This window comes from Carcharodon carcharias, chromosome 26 (genome assembly GCF_017639515.1).
Source record: "Carcharodon carcharias isolate sCarCar2 chromosome 26, sCarCar2.pri, whole genome shotgun sequence".
Lineage (NCBI taxonomy): Eukaryota > Metazoa > Chordata > Chondrichthyes > Lamniformes > Lamnidae > Carcharodon > Carcharodon carcharias.
The window spans coordinates 41,783,100-41,799,481 of record NC_054492.1 but is presented as its reverse complement, the minus strand read 5'-3'; the positions used below and the strand labels follow the sequence as shown (position 1 = coordinate 41,799,481).

General features: G+C 40.3%; 1 protein-coding gene across 6 annotated transcripts in view; it reads left to right on the top strand.

The window, feature by feature from the left end:
• Window positions 1–362: 362 nt before the first annotated feature.
• The window catches only part of secisbp2l (SECIS binding protein 2-like), a 64,589-nt gene continuing 48,569 nt past the window's right edge, over window positions 363–16,382 (top strand). For 2 of the 6 annotated variants that reach the window (XM_041174861.1, XM_041174860.1), the window contains exon 1: window positions 363–547. In XM_041174861.1, the coding sequence (XP_041030795.1) occupies window positions 524–547 (24 nt within the window). In that variant the 5' untranslated portion in view covers window positions 363–523. Of the gene's footprint in view, window positions 548–648; window positions 704–16,382 lie in introns of those variants that run through there. The other 4 variants (XM_041174862.1, XM_041174864.1, XM_041174863.1 and 1 more) reach the window with 3 other exon arrangements.

The following is a 16,382-nucleotide window of genomic DNA, read 5'->3' as shown; positions in this document are numbered from 1 at the left end:
GGCGGGGCCGAGGCCGAGCCGTGGGGGGTCCGTGGCAGGGCGGTGCAAGGGGGGGTGGGGGAGGGGAAGGGAGGGGAGGCCGAGCGGCGCGGGGTTTGGGGGGGGGGCCGGGGCCGAAGCCGAGGCCGAGCCGGGGGTGGGGTGGTGGTGTGGGGCGGGGCCGAGGCCGAGCGGCGCAGGGGGTGGGCGGGGCCGAAGCCGAAGCCGAGCCGGGGGTGGGGTGGTGGTAGTGGTGTGGGGCGGGGCCGAGGTCGAGCCGTGGGGAGGGGTCGAGGCCGAGCGGCGCAGGGAGGGGGGCGTGGCCGAGCGGCGCAGGGAGGGGGGCGTGGCCGAGCGGCGCAAGGGGGGGGGGGCGTGGCCGAGCGGCGACGTGTTTACGCAAGGGCGACAACAGCCCAACCCTGACCAACAACATGAAGTCCGCAGTCGGACTGGCAGCGTCGGCGAGTGGCTTTATCTGACAGCCCCTGGCACTCACCGGGCTGGGAAAGGGGGCCGCAGCCTCTCTTGTGGCGCAGCGGGGATGGAAAAGAAGGAGGTGGCGAAGGTAAACCGATCAATGACAGGGTGTTTGTTTCGCTGGTTTGTTTGTGCTGGGGAGGAGGCCAGGCCTTGCAGCGGCCCTGAGTGGAAAATTTCACCCGGATCTGAGCTTGTAAAGCAACCGGGTGCCAACTCCTTTCAGCGGGCGGAATGACGAGAGGTAATGTTGTTGGCTGAGAATGTTGTCTGTGCTGCTCCTTAATGGGAGTTCGCTAATCTGACACTTCGATCCTTCCACTTTTTAAAAAAAAAAAATCCACCCTTTTGTTTCTCGTTTGGAAACGTTAATCTCGCATTAAAGGGACATTTAAAAATATCACTCAATTTGTACCCTATTGGGCTTTAATCATATGTTACAGTCCTTAAATTAGGGCGAGTACAATTGAGGTACTTGGCAGGCACAGCAATAATTAAGGGAGAAACACTTGACTCATGGATAATCAGGAAAGTCACTTGCCTTTTGTTACAGGTGCAACAAAAATAGAACACTTGTAAAATCGCTTGAGATATAGTTTTTTTTTGCCTTAAAGCATCTATCTGATCCTGTGTACCTGTTACAAATAACAAGCTGCCCTATAATAAGTTTATCTGTAGCCCTCTTAGGAATGTGGCACAACTGGTGCTGCAGGAGTTAGTCAGAGGAAAGAATGGGAAATGTTTTGCATTCTGGTGTGGTGGAAACTGGTTAAAGTTTTGTTATATAGTGAAGCTATTTTGTCACTATGTAACTTACTTTGTGAACATTGGAATTGCAATTCTTGCCTGTTTACAGAAAATGAGAATTTTCAATTGTGTAGCCCAAAAACTTTAAAGATTACTTGAGGTACCTTTTTTCAAAATTGAATCTCTAGTTGAGTTACTGAATTTCTGTGCGTTCAATCACCATTTTCAGTATCTTAGTACAATCCAAGAGTTGGCTGTATGAGTAACTGTTCCAGTTTGAAATGTTTCCTGTTAGAATTGGGGGGGTTTAGTTCTTCGCTTTATCTTTCATGTTTTGTTTTTACAAATAAATATGGAGTTAGCTAAAGTTGAAGTTATTCTTGAGTAACACCTGGGCTTGTATCCAAGTCAATGCAGCAGAGACATTGGATTTACATACTAAACCTACTGAATGATGTGATTATTTGGAGAATAAATGCTTTAAATTCAGCATTTCTTCTGGCAGTCTTGCTGGTTGAGATTGAAACCAGCTTGAGTCCTAATGTAGTAATTGGACATCTGAATTACACCCAGGACATAAAAACTGGTTGCCACAATCTTTCCAGTATAATTTTTGGTTTTAAGATTTTGTGTAGCAGCTATTATGAGTTGATAGTTTATTTATATGCCTTGTTTATAGATTGGAATTTTGATAGTTCATGTTTAGTTTATACTAATAGCCTGACATTCAGTACTCTGATCAATTCTTTACATTCTGATTATTTTATCAACTAATTTTATGTGTGGTTACCAGAGAGCATCTCAAATAAAATACTATGCATTTTTAAATTGAATCCAGCCCACTGCTGGCTGGTCTCCCAAATTCCACCCTCTGTAGTTTTGAGGTCATCTAAAACTCTGCCTGTGTCTTAACTTGCAGGAAGTCCTGTTCCTATTCCCCTATTGCCCTTGTGCTCACTGACCTGCTTTAGCCACCAGTCAAGCAATGTCTTGGTTCTACAGCTCTCATCCATATTTTCAAACTCCTCCATGGCTTTTTCCCCATCCCCCCCCCCCCCCCCCCCCCCCCCCCCCCCCCCCCCTCAAATCTCCTCCAGCCCCACAACTCTTCCGAGATATCTGCACTTTTATGATCCTGCTCACTTGCATTCACAATAATATTCATTCCATTATTGATGGCCATGCCTTTAGTTGCCTAGGTCTCTACCACTGTAGTTTCCCTCCACTGTGCTTTCCTCCTTTAAGACACTTCATAAAACCTACCTCTTTGACCAAGTTTTGGTCATCTGTCCTAATATCTCCTTATGTGGCTTGATGTCATACTTTTTTTTTTATATATAATGCTCCTGTGAAGTGTCTTAAGATGTTTCATTACATTAAAGGCACTAGCTTATATTAATTATAAAGTAGTAAGTAGAATATTCTACAGTCTTTGTCAAATATTCCAAACTAGTTTAATTTACCATTTTATGTTGGTACCAAATAGCAGAACTTTCACAAACAAAATTGAAATGATCTATTATAAATATACTTAATAAAGAAGCAAGGAGAATTAAATGGAGAATGGAACATTATTATAGAAAGTGAAGGAAGTTGTAATACTAAATATACTAATACAAAAAACCTTTGACAAAATGCTGGATATTATGTTATGGGTGTTGACCTACAGTTTCTGGATTAATTTTCAAGTTGCAAGTACAAATGTTGCAACAGAGGCTAAGAGACGGTATTGACCTTTTTAGGGAGTGCCATAGAATGATCTCATCAGTGTGCAGTTAGATGTTGGGGCTGTAGACAAGGTATTTTGTTCAGTGGTTGCACTTTTGGTTTGATCCCTTAAATGATGAGGCATTTACTTGGTTGCATCAATGACGGAGTCTGCTCCTGACACCAACACTGCCTTGGTCAAAATCATGAAAGATATCCTTTGTTCTGCACAGTTGTATGCATTCACAGGGAGGAACAATCTGTCCATGGTATTTGATACTGTTGGTCATGCCATGCTACTACACAACCTCTTCTCCATAGTTGGCATTGACCTTGCATGATTCCATCTCTGATCCCCATGCATCCAGCAATATCTTCTCCTTACCTTGTGTTTTTATTCTTTGGAGATCGCTAGGATCCATCCTTAACCCCTTCGTCATCCCTCACTAGTATGTTGATTCTATATCTCAAAAGAATGCATCACTTTCCACGCATCCTGTAAATCACGGCTAGCTGTATCTCACTTGTTTCATAGATCGTTTCCCTTTTTATTTGTTCATGGAATGTGAGCATTTCTGCCTAATTATGCATCCCTAATTGTCCTTGTAGATGGCTCACCATGAGCTTCTTGAATCACTGCAGTCCGTGTGGTGTAGCTACACACATGGTGCTGATAGGGAGGCAGTTTCAGTATTTTGACCCACTGACGGTGAAGGAACAGCGATATGGTTCCACGTCAGAATGGCTAGGAGAGGAACTTGTTCTCATGCATTTGCTGTCTTTGTCCTTCTGGGAGATGGAGATCACAGTTTTGGAATGTGCTGCTGAAGGAGGCTTAGTGAGTTGCTGCAATGCATCTAGTAGATGGTACATGTTGCTGCCACTGTGTGCAGATGGTGGAGGGATTGAATTTTTAAGCTGGTAGATGGGGTGCCAGTCAAATGAGTTGCTTTGTTCTGAACTGGTTGAGCTGCTTCAGTTAGTTGGAACCGCATCCAGACAAGTGGGGAGTATTCTATCACACTCTCAATTTGTGCCTTGTAATTGGTGGAAAGACTCTGGGGAGTTAGGAAGTGAGTTGCACGCTGCAGAATACCCAACCTCTAACCTGCTCTTGTAGCCACAGTATTTATGCACCTGGTCCAGTTAAGTTTCTGGTTAATGGTGATTTCAGTGCTCACCCCACCCCTGCCAGGATGTTGATGGTTTGGGATTTCATGATAGTGAAAATCAAGGGAGATGGGGGGTTAGATTTTTGCTTGTTGTAGGTGGTCATTGTGTTATGACTGGGGTGGGAGGAGTGTGAGGTTTATCTAGCCCTACTACTTCATAGGTCACAACATTAGTTTAAAAGTTTAATTCACTCACTAAAATGGCCAGTGATTTACCTTCACTATTGTTACACCCAGAATGTAAGAGACTTTAACCAGCCTTCCTTCACTAAACTCAGAATAAGAACATAAGAAATAGGCGCTGGAGTAGGCCATAAAGCCCCTCAAACCTGCCCCGTCATTCAATAAGATCATGGCAGATCTGCCCCAGGCCTCAACTCTTCTTTCATGCCAACTCCTCATAGAAATATTGATTTATTACAAAGCAATTTTTTTTTAAAAAGTTGCAAGAACTGGTTAACACATGATTTGTAATCTGGGAGTGTAACTATCCGTCTTAAATTCCCCAGCGTGCACCCGCACACTAACAAAGGACAAATAAATAGGGTCTCTGCAGAGATGGGCAGTTGAACAAAAGACTTTAAAAGATAAAGTTTGCAGGGTTTCGACACTGTTGATCTGGAGCTCCCTCGTGTGAAGACAGGTCACTCCTAGTTCTCATCAACGGAGCTTTGGCATGAAGGAAAATAGAGCCGATCAATCCTTCTGTCTCAGCCTCTCAGGTTTCCAAAGAGAAAGAAGTTCCACTGAGATGAGAACTTCTTCCTGGATACTAATAAGCACTCTATTTCAGACAAGGCAAGGAGCAGGGGAGCTGGGCTGCTTCACTTTCTCAGTTAATTCCCAACTGAGTTCAAAAAATTCAGTTCAAAACTTAAAGCTCCTCTGTGCCTTTAAACCAGTTTTTTTCCATCAATTGCAATTCATAAGCTCTCCCCCCATTAAGTCCTTTGCTGGTCAGGTGATTTTCTTGGAAAAGGCATGCTTGTTCACATTCCAAGGTGAGCTTATGACCCTTTTTTAAAATCCAGGTCAGTTTCCAAGTGTCCAGATAATGCAATGTTCTTCCATATTTTAAAAGAAAAATACAGTTCTTAACAATTGCCTGACACTGCATGGCATGACTGTTTCTTGCAACTTACGAATCTAAGCCTGGATGTTGTTCAGGTTTTGTTGCACGGGGGTACAAACTACTTCAATATCTGAGGCGTCGAGTGAAACTGAGCACCATACAATATTCAGCAAACATTCCCACTTCTGACCTTATAATGGAGGAAAGGTTCCTGAAGCAGCTAATGATGGCTGGACTTGGGACTCACCCCTGAGGAATTCCTGCAGCAATGTTCTGGGGCTGAGATGACTGGCCTCCAACAATCACAACTATCTTCCTTTTGTATTGAAGTATGATTGTAGCCAGTAGAATGTTTGTGGATTCATATTGACTCCAATTCTACTAGGGCTCCTCAGGATCACACTCTGTCAAATGCGGCTTTGATGATGAGCAGTCACTCTCACCTCACCTCCTGGATTTCAACTCTTTTGTCTATGTTTGAGTGGTTCTGGAGGAATCCAAACTGAACACCTGTGAGCAAGCTATTGAGTAAGTTCTGAGTAAGTGCATTTGCTAGCACAGTTTGACGTCTTCCGTCTCTTTGCTGATGATTATGGTATGGTAATTGGCCGAGGTCAATTTCTCCCTGCTTTTTATGGAGAGGACATACCAGGACAGTTTTCTATTCTTGTCTGGTAGATGACAGTGCTGTAGCTGTGCTGAAAAAAGTTTAGCTGTATGAAAGGCTACTTTCTGGGGCAGAAGCCTTCAGCACTAAAGCCAAGATGTATTCGGGGCTCATAGCCATTTTTGTATCCAGTGTTTCTTAATATCACATGGAATGATTTGGGTGGAGATTGGCTTCTGATGGTGGAGCCCTCGGGAGGAAGCCAAGATCAATCATCCACTCAGCACTTCTGGCTGAAGATATGCTTCAACCTTGCCTTTTGCGCTCAAGTGTTAGGTTGGTTCGACCCTTTTCTTTTAATATGTCTTGTTAATTAAACATCAGAGTACATACACATGCAGTTGTAACAAAGCAGGATCAGGCATTTATTGAGACATCATACATTACAATTCCAGCATGAGTGAGGCATAGAGAATCCCACTCACTTCATATGGTAATTCTACTTTTGATCTCTATATTCCATGCATATCACCAACAAACGTTAGTAAAACAAAGATTCATACAAGTGACATCAAAATAACAGCATGGAGTAGTAGGATGCACTTGGCTGTCCTCAATCCCTTCTAATCATCTTGTTGGCATAGTTATATTGGTCTTGTGTGCGTCCTGTCACTTTACCATGGTTATATTGATCGTATAAACCATCTCCGTATCCTGCATACGTGACCAAGCTAATGGATTTCAGAGCATCATAGACGTAGCTGAATGAATTCATACATTCCATTACCCATTTTATCTGAGATGATATTCTTGCCTTTGGCTTTCTTACACAATGCATCTATGCTTAGCAGAAAGCTGATTCCAATGACAGCCCAGGGCATCGAGGTACTTGAGTAATGTGAGCTTTTATTATCACAGACTCCTTCATCATTTGAGGATTGGGATGTTCATGGAATTTCCTCTGCTTGTTAGTTGTTTAGTTCACCATTATCACTTCTGGACTCGGCAGGACTGCAGAACTTTGATGTGACCCACTGGTTGTGATTGCTTAACTGTCTATAGACTGCTATTTCCGCTGTTTACAAAAGAAAAAAACAACTTGCATTTAAATAGCACTTTTCACAACTATCGAACGTCTCAAAGTGCTTTACATCAAATGAAGTACTTTCTGAAGTGTATAAACTGTTATAATGTAGGAAACACGGCAGCCACTTAGCAACATGATAATGGCAGATTATGTTTTTTGTTATGTTGATTGAGGTACAAATATTGGCCAGGATACTGGGGATATCTCACTTGCTCTTCTTTGCTATAGTACTATGAGATATTTTACATCACCCAACCAGGCAGATGGGGCCTCAGTTTAACATCTCATCCGAAAGATGTTTATATTGTAGATTTACTAAGTTGAAGACTCCTTTATAAAGTATCCTTGGTGCTGCTTCTGGCATGCTCTGCTACACTTCTCATTGGCCACCTGGCTTGATGCTGGTAGAGTGAAGAATATGCCGGCCGGGTCATGAAACTACATTGTGTTGATGTTGTAGAGGTGCACAGCACTCTGGAGGTGTCTATCAGTTTGAAGACAGGACTTCATGTCCACAAGTGGTCGTCCCTACCAACATTATCAAGGACATATGCATCTGTGATAGCTTGCTGAAGGCAAAGTCAAGTTGATTTCCCTCTTGTTGGTCCTTTCACAAATTGCCACAGGCCCAGTCTAGCGACTATGTCCTTTCGTACTCGGCAACTCCAAACAGTTGTCGTTCTACTAAGCCATTCTTGGTGATGGGCGTTCAAACCTACCACCCATTCTGTGCCTTTGCTACCCTCAGTGCTTCTTCCAAGTGATGTTCAAAATGGAAGAGTACTGATTCTTCAGCTGAGGGAAGGAACTAGGTGATAATCCAAGCAGAAGGTTTCCTTGACCATATTTTTACCTGATGTCATGAGACTTCAACGAGTACAGGGCCCAAATTGAGGACTCTCAGAGCCATTATTCTTTCTTCACCTCCCCCACCCACACCTGCCTCTCCAGGTTATACTACTCTGCTGACACCATTGGTGGGTCTGCCCTACCACTGGGACAAAGCATACCTGACAATAGTGATAGAGAAGTCTTGGACATTGGCTGTAAATACTCTGTGAGCGTGACTATGTTAAGTTGTTACTTACCTTGTCCTTGGGACAACTATCCCAATTTTGGCACAAGCCCATGGTGTTGTTGGGGAGGACTTTTCAGATTGACTGGGCAGAGTGTGCTTTTGTCATGTATGAATCTGGCTCCAAGGCTGATGCCTGGTAGTCTGCCCTGTTTTATTCCAATTGTAGTTTTTGTAGTGGTTTTGATGCAGCTGAGTGACTTGCTAGGCCATTTTGGAGGGCAATTAAGAGACAACCACATTGCTGTGGGTCTAGAGTCACATAGTTATAATATTAGTAAAAATGATCAGTTTTTGAGGAAATCCGGTAACTTCACAATCAACATTACTGATACTAGCTTTTTATTCCAGATGTGTAAATTTATAGTCATCCAGAGCTCTGCTGCCCATGTCTTAAATATTGCACTAAGTCCTGTTCGCCTATTACCCCTGTGCTTGCAGACCTACTTTGGCTTCTGGTCAAGCAACGCCTTGATTTTAAAATTCTCATCCTTGTTTTCAAAGCATGCCATAGTTTCGTCCATTCCTGTAATCTCTTCCAACCCCACAAACCTCTAAGATATCTGTGCCCCTTTAATTCTAGCCTCTTCATCACCCCCAATTTTAATCGCTCCATCATTGGTGATCATGCCTTCAGTTGCCTAGCCCTAAGCTTGGAAATATTCTTCCCCGCTTTCCTCCTTTAAGAAATTCTTTAAAACCTATCTCTGTGACCAAACTTCTGGTCATCTAATTTCTCTTTGTGATTGAGTGTCATATTTTGTTTTATAATGCTTCAGTGAAATACCTTGGGATATTTTATTACATTAAAGGTGTAATCTAAATATATGCACTCAAATTGGTAGGAGATGGCTACTGGTGTTGCACAAGGACTTATACCGTAGCCTCACCTATTGACTATTTTATTAACAGCTTAAACGCACACTATGGAGCCATATGCCCAAAGTTTGCTGATGACCCAAAGATAAATGGCATATTAAGTAGTGCAGATGGGAGAATAAAATTGCACAAAGATGTTGATAGATAATTGAATGGGGAAAACTGTTCCAAATTGATTTCCTCCTTTAAAGGCACTCCTTAAAACTAAACTCTATGATGAAGCTCTTGTTACCTAATACCTTGTTATTTGACTCTGTTTATTTTTGTTCTATAATACTTCTGCGAAGCACCTTGGAACATTTCGTTATGTTAAAGGCACAGGTTGTGTAAAGTCATCCATTTTGGATCAAAAAAGATAGATCTGAGTATTTTTTTTTTTGAATGTTGAAAAGCTAGGAACAGTGCATGGTCCAAAGAGATATAGGGGTTCATGTACCTAGATCACCAAAATGTCATAGTCAGGTCTAAACAAATAATCAGAAAGCTAATGGAATGTTAACATTTATAACTCGAGGGTTGCAATTTAAAGGGGAGGAATTTTTACTATAGCTGTACAAAGCCATGTTGGACCACACCTGCAGTACTGTGTGCAGTTCTGGGCACTGTATCTTAAAAAGGATATATTGACAGTGGAAAGAGTGTAGTGCAGATTGACCAGAATGTTATCAGTGCTCCAAGAGTTATGTTATAAGGATAGATTACATGAACTAGGCTTGAATTCTCTGGAATATAGAAGATTATGAAAGATTATAGAGTGCTTTTCACAACCATGAGATATCTCAAAGCACTGTTAGGAGTGATCTGACTGAGGTTTAGGGATGCAATGGTAGATAAGTCAAATCTTTTTTCCTGGTGGAGGAGCCTAGGGCAAGGGGATATAACCTTAAAATCAAAAGTGTAGGCCACTCAGGAGAGAAGTTCAGAAATATTTCTTTATGCAAAGGGTGAAAGTTTGGAACACGCCCCCACAAAAACCAGTCTTAGTTTGATCAATTTTTGCTTGCCAAGGGCATTGAGGGATATGGGGGCAAGATGGGTGAATGATGTTAGGATGCAGATCAACTATGATCCCATTAAATGGTGGATCAGGCTTGGGGTGCTGAATTATCTATTCATGTTCCTAATGCGCTCCCTCACAGCAAGTTGCTCTGGGGCCCCTACCATTTTTCTGCAACATTCTGCTGCTTTATATCCTTCTTGTGTTTTGGAATTTAACTCTGGAAGATAGAGCAAGGAAATTGCAGATGCATTGGTCATTGTCTTCCAGAGCTCTCTGGATTCAGGAATTGAGCCTTTGGATTGAAAAATTGCAAACGTTACTCCATTATTTAAGCAGGGAGGGAAGGAGAAACCAGGTAACTACAGATAGTTTAATGGCCACTTTGGAGAGGTTACTGGAATCTGTCATAAACAGTGAGCACTTGGGTAAGTTTCAGCTGATCAAAGAACTAGCATGGATTTGAGAAGGATAGATTGTGTCCGACTGATCTAGTTGAATTTTCTTTGAATAGGCGGTCAAGAGAGTGCCTACATGGATTTCCAGTGGTCATTATGAACTGCTAAAGACATTTAGAAAGGTTCCACATAAGAGATTAGAAAAAAAATAAGTACACTTAAAATTGGAGGTAACCTTGTGATGTGGGCTGGTAATTAATTGGGAGATAGCAGAGTATGGATAATAGGACTATTCTCTGAGATAAAACAAGTGGTCTTCCTCAGATCTGTACTAGGGGCTCATCTTTTCACCTTAACATGTTAATGACTTTGAAGGAATAGAGAGTTGTATATCAAAGTTTGAAGATGATGCTAATTTAGGAGGTGAGGTGTGTAGATGGGAGCAGGAAGTTACAAAGGCGCATAGCCTTAAGTGAGTATGCAAAACAATAACATATGGGGCACCATCATGGGGAAGTGTGAGGTCATCTCCTTAACTCTGGTAGACAAATTGGAATATTTTATTTGCATAAGACCAGGGACTTTGGAAGAGCAAAGGGATTTAGATGTCTATATGCAGTAAAAGCGAGTTGCAAAAGGTAATCAAAAAGGCTAATGGAATGTTGATTTTTACCTCTTTGGGGTCTGGAATACAAAGGGGCAGATGTGATGCGTCAGTTGTACAAAGCCTTGGTAAGACCCCATCTGGAGTACTGTGTTCAATTCTGGGCACCGAACCAAAAGAAAGTTCTATTGACCTCGAAGAGGATATAACACAATATCAATAGAATCAGGCTTGAAGGGTTAAATTATAAGGACAGGTTGTGTAAACTTGGCTGTGTTTCCATGTATTTAGAAGGCTGTGGGGTGATCTAATCAAGTTGTTTATATTGACAAAGGACTCTAATAAGCACGGAACAGAAAAGCTAGAATGGCAGAATAGCTCAGTTTAGATTTGGGTTCCTCACATTCTTTAATAAAAGCAAAATACTGCAGATGCTGGAAATCTGAGCTCTGAAGAAGAATCATACAGACTCAAAACATTAACCCTGTTTCTCTCCCCACAGATGCTGTCAGACCTGCTGAGTTTTACCAGTATTTTCTGTTTTTATTCCTCACATCTTTTGTTGGATTGAAACTCTAGATGTATGTGTTTAATGTAGAAATAGTTGTCATATATTCCGGCACATTGTTTAAATGATGATACCCTCTTTCTTTATCCGCACCATCCTCCACCACCCCAACCATGACCAAAATAAATGCATTAACATTTCTCACCAGAGTAGATTTTGATTTGGACTGATTTATATTGCAACAAATAAAATCTCCAGACAATTCTTCTCTTTGCCGTAAACAAGTGTTATGTGATCCTTGCACTTGTGTAAACTGCTATCTTTAATCTTGAATGTTGATCTTTAATATTCAGATATTATTGCAGATTGGCTTAGTGGCATAATGCTGACTTTGAGCGGCATGGCGTTGGGAGGTGGCTACTATAATGTTTCAGAAGCAAGGCTTCATCCGCCACTTGAAAATAGGTAACTGAGTCTCTTGGAAGCAGAGATCACAAATTGTATCACAAAATGTTCATGTTTGCAGCCTAGAAAATAAGATTCTGGTTGTGACTTAACACATGACCATGAAAAGATGGGCTTGAGCCAGATTGGTTTAATTTCTCTATATTGGTCATGGAAGCTGGTTAGGTAATACTGTACCTGGTTGATTCCAAAATGCTTTTCTTCTGCAAAATCCATTGTTGAGCAAAGCATTTAAACTTCTTATTTAACAAAAAAAAACATCCTGATTAAATTTGCAGTCCAATTTATGCTTTTCTTGGGGAATGACTGATACCCTGCAGGCCTTCTCAGTGATGGTATTTATTGCAATTCCTTTGACCCAGCAAGAAGTATGCTTGAATAAAGAAGTAATAGCCCCCATCCCAGACAAACATGACCATGTTGTACAAATGCTCATCTGCAGGGGGAGAAAATGTGAATCACTTGAGCACAGATAACTAAGCTTCTGTCTCCCAAATCACACATTCTGCTGTCAGTGGCCCGTTGTAGCTACCAAACAGCTCTCTTTTGTCCAAAGCTCTTAAATTTTTTAAGAAAAACTCTTTGCAGTCAGTACTGAAATGTAGATCTGATATGTTTCTGTAAATTGAAAAGTTAACTTTTTTTCAAGTCAGTGTTGTCTCATTGAAATTGCTAACTTGTCGGACGTGACTTAGTCATGCATTAATTTTAGTGAAATACGCTTTTCAGGCCCTCGCACGATACCTGTAAATGCATTTCATTTTACATGTTAAGTAAGTATACACATCATTCAGTGGCCAAGGAAATGAAGCACTCAAACAATGAGCACACTGCTTTTTATCTTGCACTTTTTTTTCTAACAAACAAAAAAGCTTAAAGTACGCATGCCTACTGAATTAAAATAGGGCTAGTGAGATTACATGTGCAATGTGTCTTTTTTTACGTGTTTTTTTTTAAATTTTACTGATCAGAAATGCAGTTAGCCACATCTGGATTCCCAATTTGTCACGTTACTAGTTAATGCATTGGATAACATTTTAAAGGATTCGCATTCTTGATTCAAATTGAGAAAATGGTACATGGCTCTTTTCCTACCAGTGGTGAATTTGTTTGCAATTTTTTTTTAGTTTTGCTTGGGGAAAATGCATCACGATATTTGAACGCGCACACATTGTTTCTTCCCCTGTGGTGTTGCCTTCAAGATTTTTTTTGGGACCTTATTGTGCGTAAATCAGCTATCCCTACTTTGCAACTTTAGCCACACTTTTTGAATGTTCTGAAATAGTTGTTAACCATTTTTTGATATGTTCTGAAATCATAAAGTGTTACAGAAATGCTAGTTTTTAATTTTCTGATGGAAAACTAATTCTGAAAGCCTTTTTTTAAAAAAAAAAACAACCTCCAATAGCAACAGGATACAGGATGCTGAGGCTAATTGTCGTACTGTTAGCTGTTTCCATTAAGCTAATTCAGTAGAGAGCAGGGGTGAAATTAGAGTTTCACCTTTAATAGTTAGCCTGGGTAGCTTTTATATGGAACTCAATGGTGCAAGAATTTAATGTTTGAAACCTGTACATAAGTGATGGCAAGGCAAGTACATGAAACTGCAAGACAGACTTGCTTTTGTCAGTAAGGGATCCTGCAGAATATGTGGAGTTGTATTTAAAAGATTAATTATCATCCATATATGTAACATTTGCAAATATTTTGTAATATTATTGACCATATCAGTGAACTTTGAGGGGATAGATCATCTAATGAATAGCATACATCCTTAAGAAGCTCCCTGTGTATTGTGAGGTCCCACACCCTTGCTACAAAGAGAGAATGTGATCTTAGCGATCTATCCATCCTTTAACGATGCCCTCTTTTTTTGTAGGCCACTGGTCATAATATTCATGTCCACATTTTCCCAATCTTTCCTGACTGCAGAAAGATGCTATGGCTTCTTCCTTTTCAAGTGCAGTGCAGGTCGAGCACTGGAAAATCAAATCTATGTTCTTAATTGAGATTTTACATGTTACTGTGATACCACTACATCGCCCTAATATAGTTCTCATTTCTGTTGTGTATATTTTGCAGGTCTCAATTTCAAGTTACTAATGTGGGTCTTGTACAAAGATGATTTATTTTCTCTAGTAAAGTTAGAGTTGTACTGTGACGCTCAATCTGATTTATTTATGAGAGAATTATATACCACTGGCAGAGTATTGATGCATAAATATTAGAAATTGCTGTGTCCTTGCCAGTTTCAAGGTTAACACAACCTTCATCGTAAAGTGAAATCTACAGGGTTTCAAACTAGTTGTATGCTTGCTGATAAATAATTTCCCTTGGCTCTGCTGCTTTAAAATTGTGTACAAACAATTGTGTATAATCACATCTGTACGATACACTATTTTTGCTCAGTACATTTAAGTTACAAATGTAAATAATACAACAATTTTCATTTCTATAATGATCCTGTCATATAGGAAAATGTCTGACCACTTTACAGGGCATAAGATGATAATGGGCACCCAAACAGGAGGAGGAAAAAGAACATAAAGTTTGGGAAGGGTAGATGGATTATGATAGCAGATTGAAGGAGTTCAGGACCGCACTCGAGGCATTTTGTCAGCGCATCTATAAAGTTAACTATTTTTCTGTCTTGAGCAGAAGTGAGACATGCATCTTTGTAACTTATTTGGAACATTTATTTAGTTTGTTCATGCGTTACAACTGAGTTATTTGAGCAGGCTCGGAAGCTAGGAAGTTTCATAGTTCAAATATCTTTACTAATATTAAGGACCTTGCTCAGTTGGTCAGCTGGCCAACTCTTCCTTTTGTGCCTTGCATGACTCATTTTCCTCTTTAAAGCTGAAAAGTAAAATTTGTTACAGCAGAGCTTTTTTTTAAAGAAAAGAAAGTTTTGCCATTCAAACACTTGCCATATCTTTTATGTATGACCTAAAATAATAGTGAGATAGTTTTGAAATGTGCTAGATTCTTATTGGATGGATGTTTTATTGAAGCAGAAACTGCACATCTACACTTCATATTCATGGGGTTTGTCACTACATGCTTTGCTGTGATTTATGTTGTTTGTCATGAGTTTTTGTAATGAACAGAGTGCTTGTACCTTGGCACTAGACCAGTTTAACTACCTACATCTTTGAATAAATTCCTTCACATTATGTTAAGTAAGCAGGGTTCAACATTGTGTCACCCTCCCTCTGCTCGTGCAGCATTATTTCCTGCTTTGTCTCACAATTACTGAGAACCAAACACACTGTTTCTTGATGGTTCTTGGGCTATCATTGCACTTTTCTGCCCCTGTATCTGATTTGCCCCGCCATCCCCATAGGTCCTACAATGACTATTTCTGTCTGGCATAAGCATGCCTTTCTTTAACAATGTGTCTATTAACAAACATTACTTAAAGGAATTTTCATGGAATGAACAGGCCTGTTTTCACCAATTGTGTTCTTTTTGTTTTATGTATTTTTGTTGGCCTGTGCATCTGCCAATGACTTCAGTCTTTTAAAATCTTCCAGTACAATGGTGCCTTTTAAGTTTGTTGTTTTGGAATCAAAATGGGTGCTGTAAAATTAATGCTTTAGAATCTTGTTTAAAGGTCAGCATGTACAGGTAATAAACAGCATGACTCCTGCTGAAATATCTTCAACAGTTGCTAGATAAGGGTGCAATAATTTTTTTAACATATTAGAACTTCCTGTTTTGTATATTATTTTTGACTGAGAACAGACATATTTAATCAAGAGCATTCTGTGTAGTTACCTATTTCTCTAATTTTAAAACTGGACAATTTATTTTAAACTTATGCTACAGATGAATTTACTTTAAATGCCCTCCACCACTCCTGGTTCAGCATCACAAGTGTACACACTGATAAAGATTGCATTGAATTCAAGGAATTCAAATGTTTGAATTTTTTTGAAGTTTCAGGATGTGGGAGGCAAGTGATAATCCATTAAACATGGAATTTATGCCATGCTGAGGGGTGAGAAGTAGCAAAGTAACAGATGATAGTAGAGTTTTGTAGGCCCTACTCACTAGTGGGCAGAATGTGCAGTCATTGGATTGCAGTAGATCATTCTGTATCATAAACATGTAGAATTAAATATTTTCATATTGTGTTTTAATTTCTGTCAGCGTGAAATCTTTGCATGCTAATGTACAGCTCCTGAAAGGCTTGACAAAAGCATGTGGACAAGTTGTTGGCCTGCTGCCTTCACTTGTTTAAGCAAGGTAAACTTGCGTGTTTAATTTTAAATTAAAAGATGCTGAATGTTAGTGACGCATTCCTCAAGCAATTGGATCCAAGGGATAATAAAACAGACAATGAGTGCTATAATATGCAAACATATTTTTAAAATGGCTCAGTTTATAGTGCACTTGGCAGTCAGCAGGAATCTCAGTTAGTTGGCTGTGATGCTTTTTAATTGGATTTAAAAATAAAAAATTCCTATGGATGCATTCTGCCAGTTATGCAGGTACCGATTTGTTAATTGTATTTTGTGTATAACTCTATGCAGGTGGTGGGCATTCGCTGTAATGCACTTGAAGTCCCTGTAAAGGGACACACTTATAACTATGTTTGTG